Raw genomic sequence first — 22,733 nt, forward strand, 5'->3', positions numbered from 1 at the left:
TCCCATTCCAAATCAACATCCCCGTCACGCATCCACACATTTCCCATTCCAAATCAACATCCCCCGTCACGCATCCACACATTTCCCATCCCTTGCCCACATCCTCCGTCACGCATCCACACATGTCCCATCCCTTGCCCACATCCTCCGTCACGCATCCACACATGTCCCATTCCAAATCAACATCCCCCGTCACGCATCCACACATTTCCCATTCCAAATCAACATCCTCCGTCACGCATCCACACATGTCCCATCCCTAGCCCACAACCTCCGTCACGCATCCACACATGTCCCATCCCTAGCCCACAACCTCCGTCAGGCATCCACACATGTCCCATCCCTAGCCCACAACCTCCGTCAGGCATCCACACATGTCCCATCCCTAGCCCACAACCTCCGTCAGGCATCCACACATGTCCCATCCCTAGCCCACAACCTCCGTCAGGCATCCACACATGTCCCATCCCTAGCCCACAACCTCCGTCAGGCATCCACACATGTCCCATCCCTAGCCCACATCCTCCGTCACGCATCCACACATGTCCCATCCCTAGCCCACAACCTCCGTCAGGCATCCACACATGTCCCATCCCTAGCCCACAACCTCCGTCACGCATCCACACATGTCCCATCCCTAGCCCACAACCTCCGTCACGCATCCACACATGTCCCATCCCTAGCCCACAACCTCCGTCAGGCATCCGCACATGTCCCATCCCTAGCCCATAACCTCCGTCAGGCATCCGCACATGTCCCATCCCTAGCCCAGAACCTCCGTCAGGCATCCACACATGTCCCATCCCTAGCCCACAACCTCCGTCACGCATCCACACATGTCCCATCCCTAGCCCACAACCTCCGTCAGGCATCCACACATGTCCCATCCCTAGCCCACAACCTCCGTCACGCATCCACACATGTCCCATCCCTAGCCCACAACCTCCGTCACGCATCCGCACATGTCCCATTCCAACAAACTCATAAGCTATATTTTTACAAGGCCCAACATCAGACCTCAGCTCTCACTTTAACGGATGAATCAATAACTCGAGAAACTATTCTGACACAATTTCTTAGTGCTACTTATTAGATTTTTTTAATATTATAGAATTATGCATAAATCTCTTCAACCACCCTCCCCCTACACACTTCTTTCCATGCTTCCATAGCACTCGTTCCATATGAATTAAGGTCTAGCATTTTCCTCAAATGAAAGCACCGACGGAAAATTTAATATTAAGGAATAGGAATTCTACATTAAATTTCACTCACTGTATTTAGTGAATACAATTTGAAAAAGTAATAGATGATGATTTCGATATAATTGGGTAATGCATTTTAAAAAGTAATGGATAATATCTATTTAAAAGCCCTGGATTTGGATCCTCGTACCGTTATGAAATAGAGTATAAGTTCAAATTCCCCATTTCAGCAACCGCAACGTCATGACGTTTCGTAGTTCTACCGCGTGACAAAGTGGTCACGAGCAACTCCACAACATAATTTGGACTAGCAATTATAATTTGTAAGTTTAGGGAAAAATTACAATTTAAACTATTTTAGACGAGCTCAAGGATCTAATGTCATGAATTTGTTTAATTATTAAATTTATTTTTTTATGATATAATTAATATAAAATAATATTTTCCCCCAATTCATAATAGAACCTATTCGGTAAAATTTAAATGTATAGTGCTGAGTCATGGCTCTAAAAAATGCATACTAAAATGTTATAAGGCCATCACTACGCTTTGAAATTAAATATTTTAGATTCAATAAATTCCAAAATTTAAGACGAAGACAGAACTAGACATGCAAGTTCTTTTAGAAATGTCGAACTAAAATATTTGAATTCGTTTCAAAAGTAAAAGGTATAAAACGTCTAGATTGTTGAGAGTAATTTTTGGAATAGCGTATTAAATAATTCTTCGACATCCTATTCAAAGCCATGATATTCTTATTTCATTGTAATTAAACTTAACCTCTTGATGCTATCTAAATATTTGAAACTTGTTCGAATCTAATTAAAGTAACGTTTAATTGATGATTGGCTTTTACAGCATTTGATATTTAATGCTAAACAGCTTTACGGGAAAAAGTAAATGCGTCTGCTTAAACTTACCAAGATCACACAATCAATAAAGTTTCTTTTAAATGTGTAATTTGTTTAAATGAGCTTTTACCGAAATTGAAATTTTGAAGCCTAATACGCTTGCAATCACTGATTTCTACAATCATTTTCTGACAATTCATTTGACGAAAATAAATGAAAAAACGGAACGTATTCCTGTATTTTTATGCCAAATGCGATGAAATTCTTAGAATATTCGAATATCTGCCCTCTCCTATGAAATATGTAATCTGAAGGAAGTATAAATTTATTAATAAATTTCGATTTTCAACGACGATTCACACCCTTGATAATCCAAACTTGTTGCATGGATGTAACAAATGGTCTTTCGCACTGAAACGTTGACATTTATTTTTAGCTTTCCGATCCTTTAAAATTGAATTACATATTTAATTGTCCGGTAAGGACTAGAAATTCTTTTGTATCCCTTTTGAATTTTAGACCTCAAATTTATTATCCGACCCGTGAAAAAGGTTGTGCTTATTAAATGAAGTACTACTACAGTTTGGAGACTCATTTTTCCAGATTTAAAAATTTTCGAACTTGTTTCAAGGCCATAAAAATAAGGTCTCTTTAGAATTTCAACAAAAACTGAAGGGAGTTCGTTTTTCTGGTTTTCCTTCAGAAACATCGACATTTGCTTACAATTTTTAGACCATTAGAAATGTAAAAGTGCGTATTAAGTTATTCGATGTGTCTTGGGAAATTTCCATCTTCCGATATTTATCATGAATTACTTCCGAAAAAAACTGACAAGCAAAAAAAAAAAAACCTCGTTCTTGTCAAATGAAATACTATTACGATTTGGGGACTCATCTTTCCAAATTTTATCATTTTCGAACTTGTTAACAAGCAGTTTCAAGGATATAAAACAGTCTTTAGAATTTGCACAAAAACAGAAGTCTCTATTATTCTCAAAAATAAAATTCTCTGAAAACTCCGATGCTAAAGAAAGATATGAAATAAAGATATGGGCTTTTTTTATTTGTATTTTTATAGTTGAAGATAAAATTTGGGTATTATTCTAGGGTAAGATCCTTTTATCGGATAAACTGTGTCGAAGCTTAAGGATCGGAAAATAATTGTAATTTTATTTAGAAAGTGAATTAAAAACACAGATGGAATGAAACCAGAAATGGAAGATTTTTTATAGCTGAAAAACTTTCTCAGTTAAAGAGATATTTGGACACATTTCAATACTGCTAAGATACTTGATGTTTTGCAATTTAAAACTGGTTTGCAACAACTTAACGCTGATACAACGCTGAACGGACCAAAAAGACATCGGACCAACAAAAACGTTTGGTTTTCCAATACAGTCATGTGACCAACTCAAAAATTACTTGCTCATAAGAAAATATTTCTTAAAATTTCTAGAAACAATTTTATTCCTTTAGTTCTCTTTGTATTATATTTATATTATTTAGCTGGCAAAATATCTGCCTCGTCACCTTCCTCAGATTGTTATTGTCCCATTGTCCCTTTTACAATCCGTTAGTTAAATTCACCCGAGTATGCCATACTTTCCACATACTTTATAAAAATCTAAGTATCCACAGCCGTCATTGTAAAAAAACTAATCTAATATATCGGATTTATCTTGAATATCTAACGCATAAAGCGAATGTTTATTTTTGCTTTGTTTATGGTTCATTTTATTTGAAATTAAATCTAAACGGTTTAAATTACTGAGAATCCTCTAAGCATTTAGTTTAAGAATTTTAGTTTAGTTCGATTTTATTGCACAACGACCAGATTTGGTCATTCTGCGCCAAACATTTGTTAAACATGATTTTCGTGTTAAAATTTAAGACATTAAGAAAAAGATACAATTAAATCTGATGTAATATCTGATTATCTTTTAAAAAGGCAAAAATATTTGAATGAGTGTTATCACCTAAAATGTCATTTAAGTTAAAAAAAAAAGTCGCATCGAAATTAACTTGTCGTTGTGTACTAAAATCTTGGCATTCTCATAGAATAGGCTTAACCATTAAAATACAATTGCATCTGTCACAAAGTGGTGCATAATCAGAGTGTAAAAGATGTTTTTGGGTCAAAAAGTTGCAGCCTACTGAAAGTCTTGTGTTAATGACATCTTTCTTTCTGGTTAGAATTACTTTTGAAACCTGTGACAAATGGCTTCATTTGAAAATAGTATATTCGTAGAGAGCTGTTCCCACAGAGATTAAAAATAATTAAAAACAAATTTTGGCATTTGTCGTGTTAATGGAACAAAATTAAGAATTTTCAATTTATCATTCCGTTGTGGTGGAAGAATGACTACATATACGGAATGTGCATACCTTAGTCTAAATTAAGATGTTAGTCTAAGTGTTTGGATTAACTGAACTAAGAATTCTAATTAAGAGCAATACCTAGAAGCTCCTGGAATTGTAAATGTATCATATGGAATATTCGAGACAGAAGTATTCTTTCATAAATTTGTTCCAAGCTTAATTAACGGTTAATTAAGCTTAATTAAAGCGGTTTCGATAGAACAAAATAAAAAAAATGAAGTAATGGAATGTCAGTAATCTTTTTGACCTCTAAGAAATGAAAAAGAATTTAATCATACTGCAGTTTAAAGTGAAATTAATTCATCGTGGGAATATCCACGAAGCGATTTTCTTAATAAATAGGAAAATATTTGCCGATCTTTTATAAAGGAATTTATTCTTTATCCGTGCATATTCTCCATTTTAAAATTTAAGTTCTTATTTCCAACAGTCCAAACACGGTTTTAGTTATTTTGAAACTCGCAAATGGGTCTATAAAACATTTGGATTTAATCCTACCTTAGTTCAAATAATTTTAAAATATTCCAGAAAAGTTCTATTTGGCAGACGTTACAAAATTATATGATCTTAATTGATATACTCCAGCGTGAATGAAGACAGATTCATAAGATGTTTTGTTACATCGTCGATAAACGGCCGCATCATCTAGCAAACAACTTGCATCCAGTTTGGCATTCTTAAAGGACAGCAGGGAAGAATGGCATTTTATAAATTGCATATCTCATGGTCTGAGGTGCATTGAGCAAAAGTATAGAACTGAAATGCTTCAAAGTGTTTGCGGGATAACAGAGCTGAAAAGAAAAAAAATACATATTAAGAATTGGGAAGATATTAGAAATGGAAGTATTTTTTTAAGATAAAGTGACAAACCAGCAAACCAGAGAAATTTGTGAAGTTTTAAATTTGGGGATAACTAGACATTCAATCCTACAATTGCTTATGCTATTGCTGAGGGCTGGAAATCTATTTTCTATTTTTTATTGCTTCCTTTGATTTTAGTGGATTAATAATATATTTTTTTATACAGAGTTAAATTACATTGTTATTCGGCAGCATATAACAGTTCACTTCATTTTGAAATATTGTAATTGATTTGCAAACATTTAATCTTAGTAAAGATTTAAAAACACCGGTAGTCACTGGGTCAAACTACCACTGCCACATTTGCATGATCACAAAGTTCGTAATAAATAAAAGAATAAGGAATTTTGCTAAAAGAGTTTCGATTAGTGTAGTGTTAAACTATTTTTACAAATTAGATATTACTTCAGATACTAGCACACAAGTCAAGAATTCAGTAAATAGGAAATTAACAGCTTAACATAATTAATAATGACTTTTAAAGTGACAATATTAATCACTTATTCGTCACTTCTTCCTAAAAGGAAATTCTCAGTAAAGAGTGAAATCTTTCGGTAAATAAATTATAATATGAAATGTGCAAAGTGATTTCAAGATAACGCTACGAATATCTGCTCGTTAGAGTAAATTCTTGAAAAACTTTCCTCCAATTCTCGTAGTATTGTATGTTCTCTCTCGGGGTTTAAAATTAATAAATTCTCATTTATGATTACGGAAAATAAAAACTTCGGAAACTACGCAGTATATATAGTCTTTATAACTAAGAGGATCAATTAAAATGGTTTTAATTTAATTATCAAATAAATTTGTAAGATATATAAATTTTATTGCTTAAAAAATCTAAGAAGTACAATGTTTGTCTACATTAATTTAATAAAACTTGCGTAGTTCAAAGTATAATTGACTATTAACGTATTGGAATATTAAATATTTATTGCTATTTTTCAATTGATAGGCATTGCAAAATAATAAATTTCAAATGAATGTAATAAAAATTATTTAAAATCCTTTAGAATTAAATGCTCATTTTGCATCAAGGAAATCTAATAATCAAGGTTAATTTTCCATGAATTTCATTGCTTTATTTTAAAGTTAAAATTAAAATAAAAAAATCACAAAGCTGCACAATTGGAAAGAAATTATTCATGTGCGAATAATTTTAGTTAACGATGTTTTGAAATAAATTGATCATTTAGTTAAAAAAAAAAATTAATATATTTATTGCCTAGTATCGCAAAATGGCTAAATCCGTCACTAAAATTACGCTAATTAACGAAAAGTTTTTTTTTTTGAACTTAGTTTTAAATTTGACTGTGAGGAAAGGCTTGAATTAGACAATAATTTAATATAATAATAAGATATTCAAGGATCTAGAAAGAAATTACAATTACCGACAGATTAACGAGGCTCTACAATACCTATGGATACTTTAAAAACTTAAAGTTCATATGTTATTAAACAATAACAAAAATTTTAAAAAAATTACTCCTGCCTTCAATTTAACAAATGAAATTTATTTTGTGAAATTTATCATCATATTAAAATAAGTATGAACAAACAAAATAGTTTACCTAATTATTATCCCATTTTTGAAATGAAACTAGGCAGATTTCTTCAATCTTAAAAGATATCAAAACATCAGAAAACTTAGCCAGTTCAACACTATCAGTAAAGTTCGTTGCATGAATTAATAAACAGTGAAAAATAACTTTTAAATAAAAATCTGTGAAAAATATCGATCAAGTTATGTAAACAACACTAAAAGAAAACGGCTCCGCTTAATGGAATTGCTTTTTATAAGCTTATCTTCCTTCACTCAAAACCCTTCAGTTCCTTCTTCCAAAAATATCTGCAATTGGAAGGTGTACAGATAATGAAAATCACACACACACACAAAAACCCGAACATCCAGATTTGTTTCAGAAGAAGCGTACACCATCATACTGAAAGAAGAAAGTATTTCGGCAAGTGAAGAAATAGCATAAAATTGAATATTTAAAAATATTTTAGCTATAAAATAAAAATAAATAAAACGATCCTCTTTTGACGATAAAAAAAAAACGAAAGATCATGTCATTTGCCATTCAAATGGTATGCATAGAGGTGATCTCAAATGTTATCCTCGGGTACTATTTCAGAAATAGAAGATACCGGTCCAGAAGAATAGTGGCTAATGAAAAAAAAATCATAAAACTAAATTCGAACTCTTGTTCTCTTTTTTAGTTTGTTACTTTATCTAATTCAAAATATAAAATGAGAAAATATTGCACTCGTCAAAAAATTCTATCTCGACATTTTAATTAATCCCACATTTCGAATCTTCCTGATTCCGAGAATTGTGTTTGTCTACACGTCGATCTCTGAATACGATAGTTCAAAAACCCAAGGAACTAATGCCTTGAAGCTGGTGACAATCGCCTTTATATCAAAACAACATATTTATATTTTTATTTACTCGAAATCTGTCAGTAGGAAATCCATTCGTCCATCCACGTCCATGTAAATGTGGTATCTAAAAACTAAACAGCTAGATGTATGAAATGAAAGCTCATGCAATGATAAAACATATTCTTAAGCTTTGGATAAAATATTTATTCGCACACTAATACTTGAATTTTTCATCTGTTAAATATTGCTCTTTAACCCGTTAACAAAAAATCTTATAAATAATTTCTACCTCTGTTTCTTAATCCCTATACAGAAAATAAACGACAAATATCATCGATTTGACCTACGCAAGAATAGAAGTATTGCATATATTTAAAAGAATGGAAGACTATTTGGTGTCTTTTGTTGTCAGATCGAACAATGAGTTTCGTAATCAACATAAAATTTAAAAAATAAATCATATTGAAGCATTTGTATTATAGAACACTTATGTATTATCTACGTTTTGACTTCGTCCGAAAAAGTACATGAAATGACGACGAGGAAAGAGAAAAAGACAATAATTTATTTTTTTAAACTTTATTGAACTTTATAAAACTTTATGAAAGTGAAAAGAAAAACAAAACTTTTTACTTTCTATAAAGCATTTTTAAGTAATTATCTACATGTCTAAATTTCTACTGGAAAACGACCAAGTTTTCAAAGCTTGTAAATTTGGTGGAGAATGACCAGACTGTAGGAAGGCAATTTGCTAGTCAACTGTAAATAGTCAATTATTAATTCCAAATTAGTTACTATGAAATTCTATTCCTGGTTTTGTTAATTATCACATTACATCTTCGTTTTAGCCGGCATCCTGGCCTAGGGGTAGTGCGTCTTCCACGTGATCTGGGCATTCCAGGTTCTACTCTTCGATCGGGCATGGTTGTGCCTTACCCAGTGTTTTACCTATGAGGGATGTGGAAGAGCCCTCCCCTCTGTAAAAAAACGGGTTGTGCGAGCGAGTGTGTGAATGTCATCTTCATATGGGCTAGAAGTCAGACATCTGCCCTCGGGTGTTCAGGCCCTTTACTAAAAGCACTTTGTTGAAAATATGACTATAGAAAATCAAATCCTTCAGTGATGTAATCTTATGTGTGTCATAGAATAATTAATTATAATTTATGAAATATTTCCAAGAATTATTCGATTAAAAATTTTCTTATTCTTCATAAAATTCAGTTTTACCTTCAAAAAGATTTAAATGTGGTAAATAATATTTTATTTTATTTCAATCATTAAATGTATTTTTGAAAACAATTATGAAGTCTAAATTTTATACAGTTCTTCAATCGTATAAATCATAAGCAGTAAAATTATCTCAGCCATCTAAATATTCAATCTTCTGTAATACATCTGACCGAGTTATAAAACTTTGAATATCATTGTTTTAGGACAATCAACAATTTAATTATTTCAGACAATCAATCTTGGGGAAAATCCAAGCCCTGAATGATTTATTTTCTTCAAGAAGGTCTATGGGGAGGTCTAAAATCGCGCGTTTTTGTAGAATAAAGGCATGCAAATTTTCACAAATCAATCATTTTTAATTGCAAAGAGAGGAACTTTTTTCTTTAAAATATCACTGTCTCAAGAATATTTTATTAAAATATTTTCCCACAAAACAAAGGGTCTGTATAAAATTTTAAATTTTATCCTGTATTATTGAAACTATGCATGCCTTAAATAAAACTGAATTAACAATATACCTATTATATATATATATATATATATATATATATATATATATATATATATATATATATATATATATATATATATATATATATATATATATATATATATATATATATATATATATATATATATATATATACTTCGAATAAAAGTATTTGTAATTTAGAATTTTATTGCGTAATTTGGCTCCAACAAAAGCTGCATGCAATGGAACACTCTTATACCAGATTATACCGTAACATTACAGAAGATAAATGTATTTGTTCTGAAAATGGTGAGACTTTTTTTTTGTACCACTTATTCATCTGAGAGTAATACTCCATTCAAATTCAAACGAAAACTGTTTCTAGTTCTTTTGGTTTACAGTATGAGAATAAATAAAGCATGGGACAAACATTTGCAAAAATGTTCTTGATGTTGCAAAATCTTATTTATAGTTATGGACAATTTCACAAGTTAAATGTTTTGTTTGAATACGCTCCAGGTAGAGAAATAGTCACATGTGTGTGCCGAGAAATTCTAAATAACCGATTACAGTTGAAGTAAATAGTTTTGGTTCTTAAATGTCTTAGAATTTTATAATTTTTCTAATACTTTATATATATATAAGTATATGTTGTAGAAAATTTTAATTTTAGAAATTCAGGTTGCAAGTGTTCGCAACTCTATTAAAAAACCATTTGACAGCTCATAGTTTAGGGTTAGTAAAGCTGGAGCGTTACACGATAGAATAAAGTGTAAACACCAGATTTGAATTAAAATAAAAAGCACAGTTTTTTTTCCTTTAAATTGTTATATTTTTATTTGAATCGTTAAGTACACAGGAGTTATGTATGGAATAACAACACATAGAGCAAATGGCCTCCACGGCTTTGCTGGCACATACGAACTCTTATGTCGAAATCTTCCATGATCATTTTGCATAACATTTCTAAATTTAGTTGATGCATTTCCTGCTTCAATGCACGCGTGTTTGTGGGCTCGTTGATATAGACTTTTGAATTCAAGCAACCCCCCAAAAAAATAAATCCAGTCGTGTTACATCACACGATCTACGGGTTCAGTTCTAAAAATTTACGAACTGTGGCCGCCAGACTTTCATTATTTTTGAAATAATGTTCAACGATATAAGCACATTGTTCTATCGTGTAACGCTCCACTTTTACTAACCCTGAACTGTCAGCTGTCAAATGGCTTTTTTAATAGGGTTTCCTACATTTTACTGCATGAATGAGGGCAAATTCATATCTTGCATTAATTTTGGGACATCCTCTAATTTCAATTTCATTTTATTAAAAAAGTATTGATAATTTTGTATTATTAGCAGAAATGCATAATTACATGGCGAGCGAGCCAAACCAGTTGGGATCATATAATGGAATATATGGTCATATAATCGGACCAAAAGGAATCATAAAATAATTCTTGTGGGTGGGTGGGGGGTAGCTCCTCTAGGGGTTTAACTCCTCATATTTATATAATTTCGTTGAAGGAAATTTCGTATTTATATAAATTTTTATCACTTAAAAAATTATATTTAAGAACAAGTCCAATTTTTCCAAATCTTACAATATTTACTGCAAACTCATCGCAAATTTTTTCTAACCAGTCGCATGTTTATTTACTGTTTTTATTTCATCAAAATAATGATGAAATTATCCATATCCTGCTACTGAATGATATAAGGATATAAAACAGTCAATAGTGTATTATCCCTTTAAAACATTATGGAATTCTGTTATTCAAAACTCCGTTTTTAACATCTGGTGACATTTATTTATGAATTGCAAGATAGCCATTTGCATTTCAGTAACAATCAAATCATATTTTGAAATAATTCTTGACCTACTTCTTAAAAGTATCGATTTTATAAACTTATAAAGCATAATTAAGGGAAATTTATACTAGAGAAAAATCGTACAATACCTTTTGGTGAACTAAGATGAGTGATAACAAATCAAACATAGCTTACTGAAAAAAAAATAGGAGAATTATTCTAATAATTATCTGAAATAGTGACTCTCAGATAAGAAGAAGTTATTTGTTTTTTGGATTATTTTATATATTTTTTCATATTATATTTATGTTGTCCAGCTGGGATTATAAATGCTATAATGATTAAAGTAATTGAAATATAGGAGTTAATTTTATAGATATTGCAGCGAAACTTGTTCGTACATGGCGCGGGCTGAATGGCTCAGTAGTAGAATGCTCTGAGCTCAAAGCGAATAGCTCGCAAGTTCGTAACTGCCGACAGGCAAGTTGCCTAAAAGCAGTTTCTCATTGGTTTAATTTATGTCATTGTTTGTTTATGCTCGTTTGTTTTAGAATATAATTTCTGTATTTTTCTAAACTTCTAAACTTTGAGTCATGTCGTCTTGTGGATAAAAATAGATATAAGTTTTAGTTTCTTCAATAAAATCTCGAGTTGAGATTAGTGAGTGTTATTTTTGACTTTAGTTAACACACGGTTTATCTATGCTATTTATTTTCTTCGCTTTTTTTTACTTTATTTTCTTCGCATCCATGTCGCGTCTATCCATATTGCATCACCTTGGAATTCCAAATGTTCACGCATCTAGAAATCTCGGTGTTCGTGTCTGGTGCATTTCAATTTTATTTAACAATGCCCAGCTGTTTGTCTGTGTTCTATTAATTTGCCATTCTATTCGATTTATTGCGACGTTTCGTGATAAAGGACAAGCAAGTCAATGAAATGTGAAGCAGAATATGAGTATGAGAAAAAGTTTCTTCAAACCAGTCGGAATGATCTTCACCGAACTTTATCGCATGGACTCTTATAAAGCTAAGATTAGGTAGTCTACCTCATGACTAGGGTTGGGCGATGACCGAACTTCATTATCGCGGTATATCGTTCAACACATATCGATATATCGTTATTATTTATTTATAGCTATTTTAAGAAATTAACAGCATCTCTTGACTGATCAGAATGACTCCAAATAAAAGGAAGTTCCAATTTATATAGTAAAAATATTTCCTTTCTTTTGAATAAAAATAGTTAGAACATAATTTTGTTAAAACCCCTTTAATAAAGTGTGTCAATGCCAAAGCAATATATTTCGGCATGTTATAATTTATAACATTACGTTTGAAACAAGTATTCTTATATATTGGAATATAACAATATTTATAGAAATATTAACAAAAAATCTGTATTAAAGTCAATAAGAAAGAAGACTAACAAAAATAAGCACTAACCGGTAACCAAAACGAAATCGAAAACGTAAATTAATTGTGAATATCGATTTATTGTATCGCGATTTATCGTGAGCCGCTAGGCAAAAGCGGAAGTATAACGGAATTCCTTTTTTTTTTTTTTTTTTTTTTTTTTTTTTAATGCGAGTACGCTTAAGTGTAAAAATGCGAGCTGCGAATAAAATAGTGAATTGAATCTGAATTCATCCTTTTTGCTTTTTTTTCGGAAGATGAAAAATTAGCAATAATGGACAGCCTACAACCTCCTGATAACTGCAATGATTTTTCTAAAATGGTATCATTTAGTTAGGAAATAGAAAACCTAATTCCAAACCATGATTCCAAAATGATATCTTAAAACAGGTATTTTTATATATTAGAATATGGCAGCATTTATAGAAATACTAACAAAAATTCTGTGTGAAGGTCAAATATAATGAAGAGCAATAAAAATAAACACTAACCAGTAACCTAAACGAAATCGAAAACGTAAATTAATTGAAAATGTCGGTTTATTGTATCGCGATTCATCGTGAACTATTATTCATGATCAGAATTTCGGGAGATCGATATTTTTCCGAGAGCTGGCAAAGAAAAATTGATTTTTTTTTATATATATAAATCGAAACTCGGCACAGCCTTACTCAAGAAAATCGCATCGCCAATTAAAATAAGGTCCTAATTAGTATGGAATTTTTTTATGGTTCATGATAATGAAGAAAATGGTCATTTATAATACTTACTTTAGAAGAATTTAGTTCAAAATTTGAAGTAGATATATATTGTGTCGGGATTATATGCCATTTTATTAAAATTAGCTCGTTTTGCTTATAAAGACAAACTAAGTCCTTATATATACTTTTCTAAAGAATTATCATTCGAAAATAAATTCTAATGGTACTTTTTCTATAGGTTTTTTTCTTTTTATTTAAATAAAAAAGAGCTTAATGAAAAAGAATTCTATATGTGGGATCAAAATTGAAAAAAGTAATTGTATATTTTCCCCTTTACTTTAAATATGTACAGGTTATCCGCTCTCATTTTGGACCAATAGCTAATTTCTTCACAATTAGCAAATATTTCCCAATTATAAAAATGATTAGAATGACGTAAAGAATTTTGTTTGCATGTTATTTGACTTGATAAAAGCACTGCTTAAAAATATAACTAAATTTTTATTTTTATACGATTTCCGAGCCCTTTAGGTCACATTAATTTAAATGAATTTTTGTCATTGTAACATTTTAAACAAAACCAGCGGGGGTGGTCTCACTAAAACTATTCTCGCATGCTCTCAAATAAGTCGTGCTTCGAAGTTTAGTATAATAAAGAAATACCGGTACTTGTGTATTAATTGTGTGGCATTTGTAAAGAACAGTTATAACACATAAATCTTTGGCAATTATGTGGTTAATACGTCAGTATCAGCAAAATCTATTATGCCTTTTTCCCATCTGATTGACACCAACGTTTGTCAAAGAATTACAATGGCAGTCACAAGGTTCATGTACAATGTAGTTAATTCATTTATTTAATCCTTTAATGTATTTGGTGCCAAACTTAGTACGGATTTGTATACTATATTTCTATTCTGTGTGCCATGTTTTATGTATCTAGCTCTTTATATTTTCTGTTTATCGTGTTCATTTGTACTCGAACACCCGGACAAACAGAGAATATATCTTTAGAACATATTTTGTTCAAAATTCGGCAGCGATAAAAAAAAAAAAATGGCGTAAAGACTATATACTAAATTTCATTTGTCTAAAACGTTTTAGAGCTATCATATTCACAGACCAACTGAATTCCCAAAGTGTGTTTTTCGTATTTTTTCGTACTGAAAAGAGAAGATTCAACAAATTCTCGAGTTTAAACTTTTTGACGATTAAAATATTTTTTAAAAATTTGTATATCAAAAAAAAAAGGTACGTTCTTCTATAGCTGATTGATTATCTCCTGAAATTTCGAATTCCATTATTGTAAAACAACCCATGACTATGTGAAAAAAAAATGCTCTTTGTTCGATTAGTTGATATTGCTCCAGTGGTTTGATATTGTTTAAAATAGAAAAATTGAAATATCAAAATTTATCTTACAGGATTTTTAACACTGTAACACGCAATTATTCTTTTAGAAAACAACATCTATGTAATTTCTACATAAATGAACACAGTGATAAATAAGTACAGAAAAAATAATTATATAGAGTAAATTTAGTTTTAGCGTTTTAAATTAAAATTGCAAAGTTAAAAATGGAAAAACGTAACAAATAAATTATTTTATTAATGAATTATTAAATTATTCTGAATTATTTTTTATAAAACTGAAAATATTGTTAAATGACGCAGGTACACTTTTTTTTCAGCATAACATTTAAATCAGGACAAACGATCTAGTTGATATTAATTTTAAAATGAATAACAATCTAAATTACAATGAAGTATTTAAATGACCGCCCATGGACGATAGGTAAACACCTATGAAAGTGCACCTGAGATTTATGATCGAATGACCAATCAAAGTATAGAAACTACGCACGAATTGCTTGCAACTTTGATAATGGACAGGCGTGGCCGTGTGGTTTCAGCTTGATGGAGGCGTTTCACTTCGAGGCATGTTCTTGAAAAAGAAATAAATTTCAAAATGTTTCAAAAATTACTTTAATTAACTATTAACGCATATTCATTGCGATAATTGATTAATCTTTTTTTCTTCATTACCTTCTCGTTTACGAAGTATAAAAGAAGTATTGTAATTTTCAAAATATTCGATAAATCCACATTTGATATATCCATTGATATATGATATGATGAAATCTGGTACACAGCTTAAGCATCTAAAATTTTGAACTAAATCCGTGAAACTTTTGACTGTCTGCCAGTCTGTACTTTTGCATGCATATAAACGAAATATCACATCACATGATTATTAGCTGTTAAAAAACAAAAACAAGCGCACAAACTATATAAAACTAGGGGGATTTGTAATGAAGAATTTAAAAATAAATCTTTTTTCTTGAAAAGAATGAATATATTTATAGATATGATGCCGCTAAGGTATCAAGCACTGACATTGTAAAGAAGACCTAGGCAGTTTTAAGAATGATCGTGTGCACATTGGACCTAGGCATCCTAGAATCACAACATGTTTTGCATCAAAAAAAAAAAAAAAAAAAGGTTATCAAATGCTATTGTTTAAAAAACATAGATTCATAGATTCTACAGAATTAAAAATGTTATTGAGTGTTCCGAATTTTCGCCACTAGAGGCCACACCTATAACATGTTTATTAGTAGAACGTTTACATAGGTTGGTTTTGTATCTATCTGTCTTGTGATGTCCTGTGGTGTGCGTGAAAAATAAATGTATAAGTGAATGTATAAAAATTTGTATCGTCCTTTATCGTATTCGAAGCATGAACATTCGTAGGAACATTGAGAAAAGAATCGGATGAGTAGTATTAAAAGTCTTTTATTCAAAATCCGAACAAGAAAAATGAAATTATACGAAATATATATAGGCAATATGCATCATACTTTTGTCATTGCTTGGAATGCCTTGGAAATGCATGTAATATTAATAGTTTCATATTTAGTCTAAATTTTTTTTAACATTCTTTAGAATACCAGATTTTGAATTTTGCCGGTAATAAATATATTTTTTAATTTTATTATTATTATTGAAGAAACAAATTACTATTTTAAAAAATTTTTTTATACACTCTAACAATTACTAAACAATAAATATATTTAACGCCGACATTTTTGTCTTCATGAATTAAATTTTATTTTCAATTACTTAATAATTTGAGACGATTACAGAATCAACTCCTAAATGCACATGCTGTAATACAACAGTTTGTTCGTAAAAACTAAAACAAAAAGTTTTACTGCAGCATTTTTCAAAATAAAATAATGTAGTAATTATTAATTATTAATTTTTTTATTTATATTGTTTGCATTTTCCAGGAGATCACTAGAATAATGGCATGAACTGGAGAAAATTCAAAACCTGGAAAACCGCTAAAACTAATTGCCATCTGAACTTAATGGGAATAGACAATATAAAGTGCTCGAAAAGACGGAGAAACATTAAAGATGAAAACTTAAAAGTAAGGTAAGTCTTTATTTCATGTAGTAAATGTTTCAAGAGTCTGCAGCATTATAAATTATTTCCTCAATTTTCCAAGGCAAATTTTACATAAGTGCAAATTTATATAACAATTGCGAATTCATCAAATGGTATTTGATATCCACTTTATAAATGCATCCAATTAACTAATAAAATAATGCACATGTTACAGTAAAATTGATTTGCGATAGGTTGTTAAAAGTGGATTTTAATTAGCTAAGTTAAATTTTTAATTAACATTTTTTTCTTTTAAAATTACTTTCCTTTTATATCCTTGCACTCATTTTATCGATAAGCAAAGCTACCATTTAAAAGTAGAAAACATGTAAAACATGCTCGGTATAGGATTAAAGTAGTTTTTGGGTTTTACCTATTTTTGATTTCTCACGCCGTCTTATGATAAGGATTCAAAATAACTTGCGGAAATGTTTTCCCATCTACTTGAACTTGCAAATTATGAGATATTTTGTTTTCAGCTTCGTAACAAAGCGAAAATAAATGAAAATGTATTTTAAACATCTTGCCTTTGGCTGATTGAATTTAAATTTTGTTACTTACTAACCTGCCACCAATTTGTTCAGTAGTTGTTGGAACTTGAAATGAACATTTTATGTAACTTCTTCTTAATGATTTCTTCAAAAAATATTTTCCAAATTATTGTTCAGGAATATTTTACAATTTTGAAAAAAAATTTTAAAAAAAAAAATGTTCTGGAACAAAAATTTTTTCAGATTTATTCAAAACTTAAGGGCGAATTCTAATCTTTGAAAGGGGGAGGGCTCAAACTTTTTTTGTGTGTATATCTGAAGATCCTAGAAACGGTTCATTAAACATTTCACTAATAATCTGATTTATATTCTCAGTAACACATATATTCAGTTCCGATGCTGAATGTTGTTGTTCAGTTATGGGAATGACTTTCAAGACCCATAGAAGATTCGTGACCAGTTTGTGATAAAACCTTTTCTTCTATTTTCTTTGTATTAAGAAGCGTTCACACGAAGCCCACTATTGCGCACAATAGAAGGCCATGCCTACTTTAAGAAGATCACGTGACCGCAATAGCAAATGACTGTCTCATCGGAACAAGTATTTGCCTATGTGCCATCTGGATCCTATGTGCCATGATCTGGAATCATACGATCTTCTTGAAATAGACGTGGCCTCCGATTGCGTGCAATAGTTGGCCTCGTATGAAAGCTGCTTGAGGATTTGGGTGATTAGTGACATAGGAAGGTGTAAAGTAGGGATCTTGACATTTTTTTTTGTCGTGTGACTATTTTAAGCCAAAGTTTGAACAGTAGCTTCTGAGGGCAAAGACCCCTGAGCACCCGAGGGCAGAAGTCTGACTTCTAGCTCAAATGAAGATAGCACACACACACACGCTTGCACAACACCTTTTTGCAGCTGGGCTCATAAAACGCACCTCACAGAGTGAACACAAGGAAGATAACAATCATGCCCGAACCAGAACTCGAACTCGGAACGCCTAGATCACGGGGAAGACAAGCTACCCATGATGTCGTTTATCTTGAAAAGTGTCAACATTTAAAGACAATTTGTCAATATTTAAGCAAATAGTCTTTCACGATTGGTGAAACAATAGTCACAGTTTTAGTTGGATTGTTGTTTATCCAAGCAGCCTATTCTCTATATAAGCAGTTTATGAATGAGCTATAAACTCCCAAGAGGCGGCGGCAGAGGTTTGCCGACGGGGAGCAAGCCAAATCTGACAGAGGTTGTTTGGTTGATTGATTTTAAAGGCGCAAGAACCTGGTTAGACTATGCTGTGCCAACATATGGTGAAAACGGGTGACGATGATAAAAAGTGCAAGATAAAATTTGAAATATCTAAAAATTTAAAAGCTAAATGTTGCACAAAGAATAAAAGTGGTAAATTCATGGATAAAGCTTTAGTATAGGTAAGATAAAACGCAGTGTAAGAATTAAAAAAAGAAATTTGTAAGACAAACATTCATAAATGCCTTCATAATGCCTTAAAAATTAAGACATAAGAAAAACACAAGCCAAGATAAATGGAGAGTCAATAAAGGAAAAGAAGTTAAAGCTATTTGTGTTTATACTTTGTCGGAATAATGTACTTCTGTTTGGCCTTCGAGCATCCTTAGTTGGTGGAGGAGGAGTATGGTCGTCTTCAGACGTGGCTTCTAGCTCTTCACTCATATTAGATTCCAGTACGTCCTCCGATGCGCTTCAAGTACTCGTATTTACTCCAGCATCAGATTATAATATTGAGGATTTCTCTATTTTTCCAGAGTTATCAAAAACCAAAGAGGTAAATTTGCTGTCACTTTCTCCATTTATATTGTCCTTTTTTGAACTTTTTATTACAGAAGTTTTCATACCCTGCTTTTAATCAGAATCATATATTTTTCGGGGTAAAGTTTTATAAAAATGGTATATTTTTACATTTTTAAACTTGGAATCTTTTTTTTAATTTTTTAATTTTTTCCTATTCCGGACAAAGTTCAGAATTCAAATAGGGCTTGTAAAGTGGGAGCAATTTCACATTTTGAAACAAAATTTTCTGTACTTTTATTGAGTGAAGATACATTATAAACGCTTCGGCTGATTTGGGACACGTTTCAGTAGGTTAGTGAGAATTTTGAAACTACCGAAAATCAGAATCTAAGATTATGGGAATGAATTGAGTACTTTTAGTTGCTGCTGCATATGTCAATCCACTAGTTGGCAGGCGAGCTCTCACTGCTTTCTTGGCTTCAGTATATGATATTCCTATGATCAGTTTTTCCTTCACAATTTTCCTTTCAAATTGTCAGGAAGGGCATGATCGTGAAAAGGAAGTATTGGAGCTGGTGCATTTTTTCTTGTCCCGTAAATTCAGAGCTTTCGTGACCATTTTCCCCACAACGGGCGCAAGTCACAGTCCCGCGGCAGGAAACTTCGGAATGGCCAAAACGTTGGCACTTGAAACACCGTAAGGGATTAGGGATATAAGGCCTGGTAGCTAAACACATATACCCTGCTTTAATACACTCCGATAATTTCGACAAACGAAATGTCAGAATTAGATGTTTGGTGTAAAGGAGCTTTCCATCCCGCCTATTGTGATACGGCGTACATTGGTCATTCCTTGATTTTCCAAATCCTTTTTAATTTCTTCAACTGGAGTATGAAACACCTCACCACAAGTCACAACTCCATTTGACGAGATTAAAGTATAATGAGCCAAGACAGATCTGAGAATAGATGCAAGGTTCTTCATTTTTACTATCTGTTTGGCCTGCGTTTGAGAATTAACTTCAATAAGCAGGTCTCCAGAACGAAGCTTCCGAACTTATACGACTTTGCCAAGTTGTCCTGAAAGACTTTTTTCGACTATGAAAGGCGATACGGTATGAAATGATTCATCAGAAGGTTGTATTTTTATAACATGAAATGTGTCAAAATAATTCAAAGTTTTGTTCGAAACAATATGTCGCCCACTGAAGAGAGAACTTTTAAAACCCATACGATATCGAATGGTATTCAGGCCCAACAGCACCACCCACCACGGAGCCCAATACGGGAAGGCAGCCATTGGCTCTGGCCATCCCCAGCCTCGGCACTTACCTTAGTGCTAGTAGGAACCTATACGCTCTTAGTTATCCCCCGGGGACAGTGACCACCCTTAACGCCAAGCCCAAGGAGTAATCCCCCTCGCTTGATCCCTAGCAGACTAACCACTCAGGTGGTTAGGTACCAGCCGATTGATACACCAGGGACCACAGTGTACCACCTGTCCAATGGATCGCCACGCACGCCAGCACGTGGGATTTTTGGCTGTCCTTGAGAAGCAAGAAGCAAACAAAGCGACGATAGCTTCTCATGGAGAGCTCCCTCACTTGTCGTCGAGAGATGGAAGGATCAAGCAGACAGTAAAAGACAGGGACAGTAAAAGACAGGGATTTTTACACAGGGAGTGTAAAAATGAAGGGTGTAAAAATCCCTGGGTACTCGGGATTGGGGAGCCCGTAATTTAAAGAAGGTGAGCCCCTAAGGGGTCAAATCTGTCAGACGAGCAAGCACAATTTCTCTAATTTAGCTTCAAATTAACTCATAATAATTTTTACATTTAACTAGAAATCAATTAAATATTAATTAAATCCGATTCTTCCTCTTTCTCCCACTCTTAATTTACATTTTTATTCAAATGCCGCCCTTGAATTTTCTCCCATTGTTAAATATTTTGACATTTGTAAAAAAGTGATTTGAAACCAGTAATAATGGTTTCCAGTAAAACTTTGTCGCATACTCTCTAATGTATTTGTCATACCATAGAACCCCTTACTTGTTATTGGCATGAATTAGTTACAAATTATTAACTTTTGACGTGAATTTAACATTTTTACTGAATCTTGGCGAATAATTTGACGATTTATCTCTCTTTAATGGTATCTTAAATTTGATTTTGCGTTTTAGACACGTTTTCCTCTACCGATTGAAACAGAAATTTGATACAAAACAGTACTTGTAGTCACAAAATCCCATACCAAATTTGATATATTTGAATCACTACGTTTTTGAATTATTATGCTTATATGTTTCTCAAAATACAGAGAGTAGGACAGTTAAACCTTATTGAATTCGGCTAAAAGTTTAACATGTGTCTGTACTTTAGATGTCAATTCTGTGTACTGAATTTTATCTAACTAGCTTTCTTCATTTTGTATTTATCATTTTAAATTATATTCGAACAGTCGGATAGACAGACTTCCTCTCAGCGGATTTTGTTCTAAATTTGATAGCTACAAATTTGATGCGAAGAACATATACCGAATTTTATCTCCGTAGCTCAAAGTATTTTTGAGTTATCTTTGTCACACAGACAGGTGGACATTTTCCAGAAATATGTTTTTCGTACTCAATACACTCAAATACGTTTCAACTCTTTAAAGTTAGGAGTTGGGAAAAGTACAGCGGGGAGCTGGAAAAAAAAATGCTCAGAAATTGAAAAGTGGTGTATTGCACAAGTTAGTGGAATTGGAATAAAAAGAAAAAATATGAATACTCGATAAGAAGTGAGAAAATACGCATTATAACCGTGAGTTTTGGTATAGAAACTTTATCATCTGGTATCAGTTGGTTAAGAAATGAGTTCATAGAACTTCGGCCTCGGATACTCGGGAGTGTAACGTAAACGTGCGTGTGATGTTTGGCCGCCATGGGTGGCGTCTGCGTAAACGATTAGCGAGATTCGCCGCTGCCGTTAAGGGTTATTGTTTTTTTATATATGATATGATTAGAAGAGGCGTCAGGAAAATGATGGTTGCGATTTTGATTTGAATTTAAAATAAATATTTCTAAAAAATTGTCTGAGTGCTGCTTTTTTTGTGTTTAGATATGTGTTTTCTTTTAAAACGCGGTCGTGTATTTACAATGCGTTTCTTTTCCGTTCTGCCATTTATTTGTAAATTCATTCCTTCTCTTTGCAACTGTTCATAAATTACTTTACTTTAACAAGAATAAAGTATTTGGCATGGGTTGAATTAAAGCAAATGAACAAGTCTAACATGATGGAAACATGTGGTTATAACTTGTCTCATCGGACATTTTATTTGATTTATAAAGAAATATTGCTATTAGTTAAAAAAATTAAGTTGCAATATATAATTTGATATATTGATAAAATAAATAGGTGAAAGCATTTTTATGAGATTAATTAATTAATCTTAAGTCAAAATTTACGAAATAGTTTTCCGTTAATGAACTAAAATGGAGCAAATGCTCACAATTTCTCACTACTCTTTTCGGCAGAGTGCATGAATTTATTTAATATATCCAGTCATAATTATCATGTTTAATAAAAAGAATTTTCTGAACAAACATTTTGAAAACCATTGGGTAACGTGCATGTTGCAAATTATTCCTGTTGTAACGATCCCCTTGCCTCTCTACAGATTACGTGGGTTAAAAAAATTAAGTTGCAATTTATAATTTGAT

The 22,733-nt window shown here is 32.0% G+C and overlaps 1 protein-coding gene across 1 annotated transcript; it reads right to left on the reverse strand.

Moving 5' to 3' along the window:
- Nucleotides 1-221: 221 nt before the first annotated feature.
- Nucleotides 222-929, reverse strand: LOC129961542 (keratin-associated protein 6-2-like). The gene has a single exon (XM_056075012.1). It carries the CDS (start codon nt 927-929, stop codon nt 222-224), a length of 708 nt encoding a protein of 235 aa, XP_055930987.1.
- Between the last annotated feature and the right edge of the window lie 21,804 nt (nt 930-22,733).

The sequence above is a fragment of the Argiope bruennichi genome, unplaced genomic scaffold (assembly GCF_947563725.1).
Source record: "Argiope bruennichi unplaced genomic scaffold, qqArgBrue1.1 scaffold_33, whole genome shotgun sequence".
Taxonomy (NCBI): Eukaryota; Metazoa; Arthropoda; class Arachnida; order Araneae; family Araneidae; genus Argiope; species Argiope bruennichi.

Coding starts and splice junctions, on each gene's coding strand:
- LOC129961542 (XM_056075012.1), bottom strand. CDS start 929: ATGGGACATGTGTGGATGCGTGACGGAGGTTGTGGGCTAGGGATGGGA.